Source organism: Aspergillus terreus, genomic scaffold (genome assembly GCF_000149615.1).
Source record: "Aspergillus terreus NIH2624 scaffold_2 genomic scaffold, whole genome shotgun sequence".
NCBI lineage: Eukaryota > Fungi > Ascomycota > Eurotiomycetes > Eurotiales > Aspergillaceae > Aspergillus > Aspergillus terreus.
The window spans coordinates 909400-922166 of record NT_165925.1 but is presented as its reverse complement, the minus strand read 5'-3'; the positions used below and the strand labels follow the sequence as shown (position 1 = coordinate 922166).

The 12767-nt window shown below is 55.0% G+C and overlaps 3 protein-coding genes across 3 annotated transcripts; 2 read left to right on the top strand and 1 right to left on the bottom strand.

The window, feature by feature from the left end:
- Window positions 1-618: 618 nt before the first annotated feature.
- On the top strand, window positions 619-1587 carry ATEG_01321 (putative pyrimidine 5'-nucleotidase; the record flags this gene model as incomplete). Its single annotated transcript, XM_001208686.1, has 4 exons — window positions 619-699; window positions 839-872; window positions 937-1362; window positions 1421-1587. The coding sequence occupies 4 exons, from the start codon at window positions 619-621 to the stop codon at window positions 1585-1587; spliced, it is 708 nt and encodes a 235-aa protein (XP_001208686.1).
- Window positions 1588-2107: 520 nt separating this feature from the next.
- ATEG_01320 (putative dynactin) lies at window positions 2108-6200 on the top strand (the record flags this gene model as incomplete). The annotated part of the gene is made up of 2 exons (XM_001208685.1): window positions 2108-2506; window positions 2574-6200. 2 exons carry the CDS (start codon window positions 2108-2110, stop codon window positions 6198-6200), a joined length of 4026 nt encoding a protein of 1341 aa, XP_001208685.1.
- Window positions 6201-6607: 407 nt separating this feature from the next.
- chsE (chitin synthase class Va) lies at window positions 6608-12333 on the bottom strand (the record flags this gene model as incomplete). Its single annotated transcript, XM_001208684.1, has 5 exons — window positions 6608-6639; window positions 6693-11752; window positions 11838-11930; window positions 11979-12167; window positions 12233-12333. The coding sequence occupies 5 exons, from the start codon at window positions 12331-12333 to the stop codon at window positions 6608-6610; spliced, it is 5475 nt and encodes a 1824-aa protein (XP_001208684.1).
- Window positions 12334-12767: the final 434 nt, after the last annotated feature.

Sequence of the window (12767 nt, the reverse complement as noted above, 5' to 3'; positions counted from 1 at the left end):
TGTAGACAGTTGGGTTGCTGCCATGATCTAGGAGCTCCTCGGCAGAAAAATTATTTTTATCAACCAACAACTTTGCCAGTTGTTGCGACGAAGTGTTCTTTTCCTATCTCCACAGCGATGAGCGATTAAACCGATTGAAGCATCACCTTGGTCAGAGGTAACTCTCAGAGTTGACCGTGGACCACTTCAGGGTTTGCAGGAAGGAGGATGTGGCGGTGGTGACGCGATCGCTGGGAGGGAAACCGGGAAGTGCAGAACGTCGTGTATGTGAGAGGAGGAAGAAAAGAGACGGGGAAAAGCACGGGAAGCTCTGCGGCGGCGCTAACTCCCTGCGGAAAGGCGCGGGCGGAGGGCCTAGCGGGAGAAAGTACTAAGACTGTATGGTCTTACAGAGGGAGGGACTCTTAGTCAACGGACACTACTGACTGGTTCGCGATGATTCACCTCCCACTTTCATCCTGCTTGCGATCCTTTGCGCGGAGTTCCTGTGGCAGACTTTTTGCTTTTAGCCAGTCTAATTCCTCTCTTCCTCGATCCTCACCTCTTGCGCATTTCCTTCCCTCCTCTTATCTCCCTGATTCTAACCCCAAGCCCCGCATATCTGGTCCCCGGAGAACCATGTCTACTTCGAACGGTACTACCACTGCCTCGTCCGCGCCGGACTCAAGGCCAGTGTTCTTCTTCGATATTGATAACTGTGTAAGTGATGTCGCCTCGCGATCATTGAACTTGTATTTGCAACGACTAACAGTGGCCATACGCAGCTCTACTCCAAAGGTTAGCCCAGCTTAAGTCCCCCGATTGCGATACAACCCCAATGCTGACCCATCTCTCAGAGTGCAATATCCACGATGAGATGCAGAAACTGATCCGTAAGTACATCTCGCATCGCACGCTCCGGAATCCTATACTAACGAGAGCCTTCTCCCGTCGCAGACAAGTTCTTCATGGACCATCTCTCGCTGGACAAAGACGACGCCCACATGCTTCACATGAAATACTATAAAGAATACGGTCTTGCCATTGAAGGTCTCACTCGCCACCACAAGATTGACCCCCTCGAATTCAATCGCAAAGTCGACGATGCCTTGCCCCTAGACCGCATCCTGAAGCCGGACCCCGAGTTGCGCCAGTTGCTCGAGGACATCGACACGAACAAAGTGAGGTTGTGGCTCTTGACGAACGCATATATCACCCATGCCACGAGAGTTGTCAAGCTGTTGCAAATCGACGATCTCTTCGAAGGCATCACCTACTGCGACTACTCCAAGCTACCCCTCATCTGTAAGCCTACCCAGGCCATGTATGAGAAGGCCGAGAAGGAGGCCAGGGCTCCGAGCACAGAAACGTGTTATTTTGTGGGTAAGTGCAGGAACCATTCATGTGTTTTTTGAACAATCCATGACTAAGTGTTGTTTAGATGACTCCCACCTTAACTGCAAGCATGCTGCGGAGCGTGGCTGGACCACTGTCCACCTCGTCGAGCCTTGTACCCCTCTACCACCGACCCCGGCATCGCAGTACATGATACGGAATCTCAAGGAGCTGAGAACCGTCTTCCCGCATCTTTTTAAGAGCCAAAATTGACCGTCGTCGTGCTTTTGCCATATAGATTGCTCTGTTAGATTTCTGCTAGCGTTGTGACGGGTACTATGAGTATATGAGATTTCTACACAAAATACAGGTCGGCCTATTTGTTTATTTGTTGTCTTATAGGCCAGCATAGATTTCGTGTATATAGTTCATTCTTGCGGGAGACGTCATGATGAAGGACATGTTATGTGAAGATACCCTAAAATAGTTGCTTCTTAGATACGCAGAAGTCCTCGTTGCATGTGCTCAGGCTCTTATAAGCAAACTTTATCAATGTACACGATAGTAATCCCTATAACATCACTGTCCCACAGACTTCCTCTGTACGGAGTAGATCCAATAATCCTGGTGCCTCAGGCTGCAAGGCACCATCCCGCGCGGGATCGCGTCCTGAGGCTCCGCCAACCCCGTATCAACATATCGAATTGGTCAACATCAACAACATCCCCAGCTCACCACCTCACCCTCACCACACCCACTGTGCGCACAGGGCTTTGAAGGTAGATGCCCGATCATGGCTGATCTCTCTTCCGGCCATGTGGTCACTCTGACCGACGGACGGCAGGCCACCGTCCGGTTCGTTGGGACCACGCATTTCGCGGCCGGTGACTGGGTCGGGATCGAATTGACCGAACCCACGGGCAAAAACGATGGTTCCGTTCAGGGCGAGAGATACTTTGAATGCGATCCGGGCTTTGGCATGTTCGTGCGTCCAAGTGCCATCGCCGCGATCATTGAACAGCCCAAACCGGCATCTCGCGAGAACGTCGCTCCAGGAGGCCGAACCCGGGCCCAAAGTGGAATCACCAAAAAGCCGCCGACCCTGACCTCTACGACTGCCAAAAGGAATAGCGCTACGTCGGCGAGTCCGACGTCCGCGCCGAAAGCTCCTGCGTCACGACTGTCGGTGAAAGTGCGTTGCGCCGTCGTCTTCCTTCATCTTCGTATACGTGCGCCTTGCTGATACACCCCTGATATAGTCTCCTACAAAGTCCCCGACGAAACAATTGTCCACACCGTCATCTCGTTCGTCAATCAGTGGTACCTCACGCACGTCTGGCGTAACGCCTAAAGCTCGACCGTCCCTTGGCGCGAAATCCTCCATGGGCCCTCCAGCCCCTCCGGCCACCTCTCGGACCTCTCGACCGTCTATATCTGGACCTACTACCCGGACAAGCAGACAGTCCCTCCAAGGGCCCCCATCAACCGCCAAGCGTCCCGTTCTCCGCCCCACAGCCCCCAACAAAGCGTCAGAAGAGCAGGAGAGCGTCGCCAGCCCGCCGTCAGCAGACGACGACGGCGAGGTTCCAGATGTGGAGGATGAACCCCCCGGAGATAGCGAGGAGCTACCAAAGGCACCTAAGCCAGCTCCACGGACGAGCGGTGTCCGCGCTGCGCCACAAGCTTCTACGCAACGACAGGCCCAGAGTAGTAGTGCTCTCACACGGGAAATCGACGAGCTGAAGACGAAGATGAGGGTGATGGAAAAGAAGCGAGCGGAGGACCGGGATAAGATCAAGAACCTGGAGAAACTCCAAGCCGAACGCGACAAGTTCGAGGGAATCATCCAGAAGTTGCAGGCCAAGTATCAGCCACAACAGATGGAGATCGGTGAGCTGCGGAAGAAGCTGAAAGAATATGAGTCGCGCGCGGAGGAAATCGAGCGCCTCCAGGCGGAGCACGAATCCCTCATGGAAATGGCGACCCTCGACCGGGAAATGGCCGAAGAGACAGCTGACGCTTTCAAGCACGAATGTGAGGCTCTCAGAATGAAGGTTGAAGAACTTCAATTGGAAGTCGAAGTCTTGCGGGACGAGAACGAAGAGCTATCTCATGTCATGAGTCCCGAGGAGAAGTCTAGCCAGGGATGGCTCCAAATGGAGAAAACGAACGAGCGTCTCCGAGAAGCGCTGATCCGACTTCGTGACATGACTCAGCAGCAGGAAAACGAGCTGAAGGACCAAATCAAAGAGTTGCAGCAGGACCTGGAGGACTATGCTGCAATTAGGTCTCAGTATGAATCCACCAAGGAAAAGTTGCTCGTCTCGGAGAACAATGTCGAGGATCTCAAGCAACAGCTCGAAACCGCTCTGGGTGCTGAAGAAATGATCGAGGAACTGGCAGACAAGAACATGCGCTACCAGGAGGAAATCAACGAGCTCAAGGCGGCCATTGAAGACTTGGAAGCCCTGAAGGAGATTAATGACGAGCTCGAATACAACCACATCGAAACGGAGAAGCAGCTGCAGGAAGAGATCGACTACCGGGAAAGTCTGTTCAACGACCAATGCCGAAAGATTTCTCAACAGGATGAGGTCATCGAGGATCTGGAGTACACCTTGGTCCGCTTTCGTGAGCTGGTCTCTACTCTACAAGCGGATCTGGAGGATATGCGCGCCTCTCAGCAGATCTCCGAAGCCGAGGCTACAGATCTCACGACCCGCTCGCGAGCCATGATGGACCTGAACCTGAAGCTGCAGGCGTCCGTCGCAAAAGCGCAAACCAAGACCATCGATATTGAGCTCGCCCACATGGATGCGGAGGAAGCTACGCAGCACCTGTCTATCCTCAAGCTCTATCTCCCAGAATACTTTGAGGGAGAGCGCAACTCGGTCCTAGCGTTGCTCCGTTTCAAACGCGTCAGCTTCAAGGCTTCATTGATGAACAATTCCATCCGTGAGATGGTCTCCGAGCAGACTACCCCCTCGCCCGAAGAGACCTTTACCGCATACGAGGTGTTCGAGAAACTGTCGTGGATTGCGTCTCTCTGTGACCGGTTTATCAACTACATTACCAGCTGCTCCGCAGAGGAGTTTGGCGGTATCCAGGCGACCCTCTTTGAGATGGAGCCCGTGGAACGCACGCTAAACTTCTGGATCGAAGGACTGAAGAAGAACGAAGTGAACATGAAGAAATGCGCCGTGGAGCTGCAACGATCCATCGCCCTGCTTTCGCACCTCGCAGAGACCCACCTCCCATCCTCGCTCGAGACCTTTGCAGACGAGCTTTGCATGCGGTCAATGCTGACCCAGTCTTACATTGACCATTCTGCCTCGTCAATATCTCGACTGAAGTCATTGCTGCAGTCTAAAATCCCCGTTCCCGAAGAGGGAGACGAGGAAGCGACTTACTTATTCAACAAAATGGACGGATTGGTATCTCAAGCCCGCGGGCTCAAAGTAGCGATGGGCAAGATATCCCGATCCATCGAGGAGCTGCGGTCCCGATCCCTCGCTCTGTCGCACGACGCGTCTGGCCCCTTCAAGGTCACCGAGGAGGCAGCCAAAGAACTCGCCGAGCTTACCCGCAACCTGGGCGAGAACGTGCTTCTCCTTGCGATCGACGAGAGCCGCACGGAATCGCTCACCCTCCCAGAGGTGCTGAAGCACATGTCTCAGATCTCGACGCTGTACGCCTCGCCCTCCGAGCCTGCCAGCGAAACCAACGACACGGTGACCTTCATTTCCAACCGCCTGCGCAGCATCGGCGGCAACATCGAGGAGCTCGACTCGCTCTCCTCCGACCTCTCCATCACCTCGGAGTTCGAGCGTCGCCCACACCCGTGGATCGCGCGCGCCGCCGAACTCAAGTCCAACAAGGCCAACTCTCCCGACGCCGAAGAGGAGATCCGCCGACTCAAGAACGAGCTCGCCGAAGCCTCCACCGCCCTTGGCGTCAAAGACGAGACCATCGAGGAGCAAGCCCTCAAAGTCGAGCTGGTCGAGAGCCGCATGCGCGAGGCCAGCAAGAAAGCCGCCCAGGTCAAGGAACTGGAGGCCCAGCTCGAGCAGATGCAGTCCAAGCAGGCCGAGCTGGAGGCCCTTATCGACACCCAGCGCAAAGACCTGCACGCCCTCGAGGCTGAGCGGGAGGACTTCAAGGCCCGCCTCGACCGCGTCAAACGCGCCTCCGGCACCACCGGCGTCGCCACCACCGCCGACGGCGGCCTCGTCATCGACCAGGGCGTCTCGCTCGCCACCATGCGCGAGAACGAGGCCCTCCGCGCCGAGGTCGAAAGCCTCCAGGCCGCCGTGCGCTTCCTCCGCGAGGAGGCCCGCCGCGCCAACATGCTTGACCCCTACTCCGTGCAACGCTCCGCCGACCTGCACTCCTGGCTGGACGTCCCGCTCACCCGGACGCCCGCCGGCGCCGCCGGCGCCACCACGCCGCACGACAAGCTCCAGCAAACCGCCTCCGAGAGCAGGGACGTCTTCGCCCACCTCCTCAAGCTCACCAAGGACTCGCACGTCTGCGATCTCAAATCCACCGCCGCCGAGAACCGCGCCGCCTGGCGCCCCGCCAAGACCAAGCTGCGGTACCAGGTGCTCCAGCAGCGCGAGGACTTCGAACGCTGGGCCGAATGGCGCGACGACATTGTCCGCCAGGAGCGCGAGCAGGACCGACTGGCTGCAGCGCGGAGGGAACGGCTTGCACGTGGCGGCCGCGCGCACGGCCATGTCGCCCGGAACTCGGTGTTTGGAGGCTTTCCGCAGGGCCTGGGGCATGGGATGATGGGGCGGGCGTGGGAGATCCTCGGTATGCAGCAGGATAGTCGGAAGGCGATGGCGGATCGACCGATGGAGCCGGCGGTTGCGCCTACGTTTTGAGATAGAATCGGGTACGATTGGCGCATTATATTGACTAGATCGTGTGGCTGTATGTATGTCGATGGTGTAAATAATGATTACTTATCTAATGTAAATGAAGACTGCGCGCATGCAACAGAACGCTCCAAAGGCCCACAGGGCAAACAGGCAAACGATCAAGGACAAATATAAAAGCTAGTATACAACTCCATGCTCAACCCGACGGCTCTAAACCAAGATCAATACATGCAATGTGGCCCGAAAGACCTCGATTAACTTCATCAACGTGGCATAAGACGATGAACGGCGGTGAGGGTGAGTCGTGACAGAATATCATGACGCGGTTCACTGTCCTGTCGTGAGACAGTCAAGTGAGAGATTTTGAGTAATTAATGTAATTAAGTGCTTTGTACACTCAAGACGCGCGATTACAGAACGCCAGAGAGAACGGCTTCGGTGGCTGTGAATGAAATTAGCAAGGATGCCATCGGAACAGAAGGAAGCAGCTCTTACCTGAGTTGATATACGGACGCTTCGCATCCAGGTTCACGCCAAACCGCCGCTCCAGTTCCTGTTTGATGCTCTTCTTCGTGACGGTCATCAGGTCAGCGGTGCGAAGGATCTCACGGATCTCTGCCAGGATGGCGTCGTCGCTGGGCAGATGAGATAGGTCCTCCATGCTCACGTCCATATGGTGGCTCATCATCTCCGACGGGGCTAACGACATGCGAGAACCGTAGCGCGCCATATCCATTTGTGACATCGGCCGCGCACCGGGGAATCCGTACTCGGACTGGGCGGGGTGGTAGGACCGCGTGCCGTACGAAAAGCCTGAAGCTTCGGAGCGGTCGTCGCGAGAGGTTTGCGCCTCCCACAGCTCGGCCTGATACTCTTCCCACTTCTTCTTGGGGATCGAAGCCGGGTCGAATTTGCCTTCGTCGGAGATGACGATCTTGCGGCCCTTTTCTCCGGTAATGACACGCGTATTTCCCCAGGAGAAGTCGTCCATATGCCAGAAGGAGTAGAGCGGCAGAGCCAGGGAGAAGACAGGCATGGCGAGAATGTAGATGATCATCCAGCCAACCATCTCCCACTTGCGGCGCAGGATGAAAATGATGGCCTGTAGACCGTAGATTGCTGCGAGAAGAACGAAGGCGGTCCATGGGATGGTGGATGTGTCCCGAACAAGCCAGACGATCAGGTAAACGATGTAGGCGATTGTGACGGGCTGAATGACGGTACCGAGGAGATCGATGAAAACAATAAATCGCATACTGAAGCAGCAGAATCCACACAGCTGTTGGAGCGGAATCAATTCAATCAGGTTGTGAACCGTAGAGTTGATCCACCGACGACGCTGGGACAAGAAGACAGCCCAGCTTTCGGGGGCAATCGTCCAGGCCTTGGCGGAGTAGATGTACTTGGTCTTGTACTTCGGATGATATTTCAGGAGCAGTGTCGTCAGGTAACGGTCTTCACCGAGGTGCAGAAGGTTCTTCATGTGGAGGGTATCCACACGAATCTCCGAATAGCCGTCAACGATTTCCTTGCTCACGAACAGCGGCTTTGCTGTCTCAGCCGAGCGGATACGGTACATTGTGAAACAACCGGGAAGACAGGTCACGGATCCGAACAGACTCTCGAATGCTTTGGTAAGGTTATGAGAGATATAGTACTCATAGACCTGGATCATAGTGACTGCCGAGGTTTTAGCGTTTGTCAAAGCTGTCTCACCACAGACACCGATGAGACGCGTGTCTGATAAGAAGGATGACACCATGCGAGTCGCCGCGTCCGGAGCGACGACCGTATCAGCATCGACCTGTAGGATGAACTCGTAGAACGTAGGGTTGACACCAATGATATTGCGGATCTGATGATGCATCTCCAGTTCCATCGGGCTCATAGGAAGGTTGTAGTGGATACGGTTCAAGAAGCGCATGAGGACCATCTGGGAATCACGCTTTCCGCGGTTACCAGGCCGAGACACTTCCGAAGGCTTTCCAACCTTGACAACAACAAGGAACGGCACGATATGGCCCTGGACCTCATACAAACCGGAGTAGATCTTGCCCATGTTGTGTTGCTTCATGCCTTCACCCAAACTCTCGAAGCTGAGCGGTTCAGGGTCCACCGACTCTGGTACCCCCAGAATATCCAAGACGATTCTGGGAGTTGGGCGGTCGTTTCCTTGTCCAATAATCATACCGTCGCAAATCACGACCAGGAGCTTCCGCTTGTCATCATAACGCATGCGAGCCATCGAATCAATTGCACGACGCAGAGACTCTTCATCTTCGGTATAGGCAGGCACCTGACAAATAATGAATTTATCAAGGTTCTCCGGGACGTTCTTGCGTCCAAATTGAAGGGCTGCCACGAACTTGAAGAGCACCACGCAGCAGATAAGAATGGAAATCGCAAGGATGAAGTACCGTGCAAATTGGCACTGAGGCGAATTACGTGTATCGACATGACCGACGAAAAAAAGGTTGTCCAGACACAGCTGCATCCGATCAATAACATCCTGGTCGAGTTGGAGACTTTCCCAATGCTTTGTAAGGTCTTGACCAGGAAGACTCTGGAAGAGTTCCACCACGGAAGAGTCCATAAAGTCACGGTCGACGTTACTAGGAACGCTCTCCCCGGGTGGTGCAGCCGTTCTGCGACCTCCCGTGATATATGCCGTCAAGTCGTAGACCTTGCCGTTGATGCTCCCAATCGACTTCTGCTTTTTGTCCGCCAAAGTCTTGAGGTACTGAGAACTATAGCCAACGTATCCCTTCAAATAGTTGGCTTTCAGTGACTGCATCTGTTCTGCGAACCAGTCCGGACGAGAGTCGTTGGTGAAATAGCGGAAATCGTGGTACTTGGAGTTCACGTCGGCAGAGCTGATGGTACTGACGGATCCGGAGATATTGGTTGGCGTATAATCCAGCAGCACATATGGTGAAACCTTTCCAGATTTGCCCTGGCACAAAGCCGACACTTGGACCGGGAAGAGACCCGTAGCGTCGACCCCTGCGTACTTCTTCAGGGAAGACTGTGGTACGATATTCGGGTAGTGAGAAGGCATGAACTTATCCAGGTCGAAGACAACTCCACGAATGGCCACGTACGAGTTGTGGCCATGCTTTCCGTCATGCGAGGATAACTCGGCGGCCGAATAGACGTGTTGAGTCGGACAGATCAGACCTGGGAAGCCGACAACGATGAAGATAGCGAGGGCGCAACTGAACCAGATGATCAAGTTGATCGCAAACTTTTCACGCCAGGCTATTCGCACATCCTTTCGCTTCATTCGACCGAAGAGCTTGATGGCAAAGTCGGGGATGTAAAACGTAAGCAAGTAGACGAGAGCCATCCAGCGCCGGCGACTACCCGACACGGCAACATCCTCGACTTCTTCCATTTTCTTCTCGTTACCCTTCTCGAGCATCTGTTCTCTGGTTTCCAGGTTCCGGAACATATCGCCCGAGTTGAAGGCAGAAGCGCCAGCCTCAGACCGTCCATCGATATCACGACCACCGAAATATCCCTTAGTATCATCGCCGTAGATGTAAGTGCCGGGAGACTGGTCCGCCGGATGGAGCAGTCGGACCTTTGAGTCCATATAAGTAGCACTACGCGGATGAAGCAAGCCGTCGCCGCCTTCATCAGATCCGTCGGCCGCGTAGACAGGAAGCACGCGCTCTCCGACCTTGGCAAGATCAGCCCAACAGCGTTCACTGAGGAAGACCCCAGTACTGCCGACGCGCGCTTCATTGCTAGGCCACCGCTTCTCATCCAAGACGACTTCAGATTTCTCCTTGTCACTGCCGACGACAACATTGCCGATTTCAGCCAGGCCCAGGAATTCAGCGAACGGGAGGAAGACACTGAAATCCGCGTTGCGGAGCCGTTGGCTGATTTCCGCAATTCCAAACGTCTGCATCTGTGACCGGACACACTTGCTGTCAAATTGGTTCGCGATGCGTCGGTCATTTGGTTTCAAGCAGAAGACGAAGTAAGGATTCGAGTTGGTCGAACTTAGGCATTTATTGACGATGTCCAGAGATGACAAGAACTGGCCTGCGGCGCCCTGGATACCGACCATGCTCATCGCGCTCTTCCTTCTGTCGGAGCCTTTTGCAGTACTGCTGCCTGCCTGGCTGTCGTACTCCTCTGGACCATCGGTAGGTGCATCAAAGGCAAGCCGCGAAGGCGGGCGGGTCTTCCGCCGAGCCATACTAGGCATCCGCAGAGGCTTGGAGCTCACCTGGGCTTGTATGATGGCAGATTTCTCTTTCGGATGAGCGATGGTCTGGAGGGCCTCTTGCCCAAACAATTCCCGTACGAATTCGCTCGTGGTGCTCTTCATGAGATTCATCAGATCACCTGAGACGACATCGCCGTTCTCTTCGAGCAAACCTTCCACCGAGTAATCAACCTCACCGGCGAAATGCTTCACGGTAAAGGCGGTGCGGGCGTTCTGGGAGACGAATTTCGTACCACGTCCTGCAGGGCTTTCCACCACGATCGCGGGGTTCTTGTTCTCGAAACGCTTCCGCAGGGACTCGAGGAACTGAGCATCGGTCCGACCGCGTCTGGTCTGGTCGTCGAGGATGCTGAGGAGACCGTTACCCTGTTTCAGCAGGCCACGAACAGCGTCCGTGTTGTCGAAGTAGCTCGTCGCGGGGACAGAGACTTCCTCACGCTCCAACATGTCGGCCTTTCGGTCGAAAAAGGATTGGAGGCAGAAGTTATACAAGGATTCGGTGGCCGCATTGTTGAGCAACTGGTCTAGAGTCGATCCAGTCGAGCAGGCCTGAGAAAAGCCGGGGAAATCAACAATCGAAATAGTGTTAGCGACACTGTCCTCAGCCGCACAGATCCGCTGATTCGTAGTCTCAATCACATAAGCGACGAGAAGGGAGTACAGAGTGCGCGCAAGCGCGTCGGCATTCTGGCGGGCGCCCTTTGGATCCAGCATGACCGTCACCCGCTCGCGGTGGATGGTCTTGGTTCGATAGCCGAAACTGTTCTCGAGGTCCTCGACTCCGAGTCCCAGGAACGCCGCAACAATGGAGAGTACATCCTTGTTTTTCACGACCGTGACGGTCTCGCCACCCTCATGCGAGTATCCGCCGGATTCCTCTGCAGAGGTGAGAGTCGCTTGACCACTCACAAAGTCCAATTGACCGATATGGAGAATGGCCGCGAGAATCTGGCAGATCTCGGCGATCTCGCTCCGGGGGAACTCTAGCTTTCTCAGGGCGGTCTTGAAGTGTTGGAAACCCTCGGAGTCATTGATCCCCACCTTGAGCTGAGTAGGGTGGCCCAGGTACCTCCATCTCTTGTGGCTAACGGAAGCAGATGAGAGCTTCCCACCGCCGGTGGTGATGTGAATCGGGTTGTCGAAACCTAAATGCGCCTTCTCGGCCGCACTGGTTCCCGCCAGGAGATAATAGAGGACGTGGAAGCTCCGCTCTCCGGTGGGAACGGACGCAATGCGACTCCGTTCCAGTCGGTGGTCAATGATCTTGCCTCCGATGAGGGTGGGATTAACGGAGGAGGATGTATCGTATTGCAAACTCAAAGAACAAGCCGGCTTTGGAGGCGGTGGGGGTGGTTAAGGACTTGGTGGTCGTCAGGGTGTCGAAAACGAAGGCGGCGTACGACAATTTGGAGGAGAGCGGTGTTGAGGAGTACGACAGAAGTGATGAAAGGAGGTGGGAGCGAATCGTCGTCTTCCCGGCGCCGCTCTCTCCACTGGATACTGGTTAGATCTCAGTCGGACCATGGTGACTGGAAACTTACAGGAAGACAACCGCTTGGTTCTCTCCACGTGCCCCGAGACGAGTGAAGGCGCGTCGGGCGAGGTCCTCAGCCTCGCCCATGGCGCTTCCTTCCTTGCCTCCATCGGGACCTTTGGACGACGAGGTGTATGTATTCAGACAGATTAGCGCCTGTGATGACAGACGAGCGGTTGGAAGGCCGACATGGAATCTGCAAAGTGTAGCCGGTCAGCTCGGTTCACGGAGGTGTTGAAAGGGGCGTGGCGGCCACTATACCGGCTGGCGAGGTGGGCTGTCAGATGGGTATCTGATTGTAGATGGGAGGGGAGGGACGGCAGCGAGGACTGCACATGAGAGGGGGTTGTGCCGCTAGTCATGTTGTGTAGTCGTCGACTACGCGACGAGAGGCTGCTGGAGAGCTATCACGGTCTATGTTGGGTGTGTTTTGGTGGAGGAATGCTGCCACAGCGGAGAGAAGATGGTCAGAGACTGGAGGAGGATTGACACATTGCCTGCGGCGGAGGCCGTTCCCAGGGAATGATCGCAGCGAATGATGGGGTTTCTGGGCTGAATATCGATCAGAAGAGGAACGAGTGTGGTTGGAATGTATAGAGGTGAAGATGAATCCAATCCAAATAAACGAACGAACCCAACAAGCAGAACGAGAGCCGAAGACAAGAAAACAAGAGAGAAATGCAGACGGATGAGAAAGCAGCTTTTTTGGGGAGCAGCGATAAAAGACGATGCGGATCAATACAAATACAGCTCTGGGGGAATCGATCCGAAAAGAGAATGGGAGATGGGACCCTCC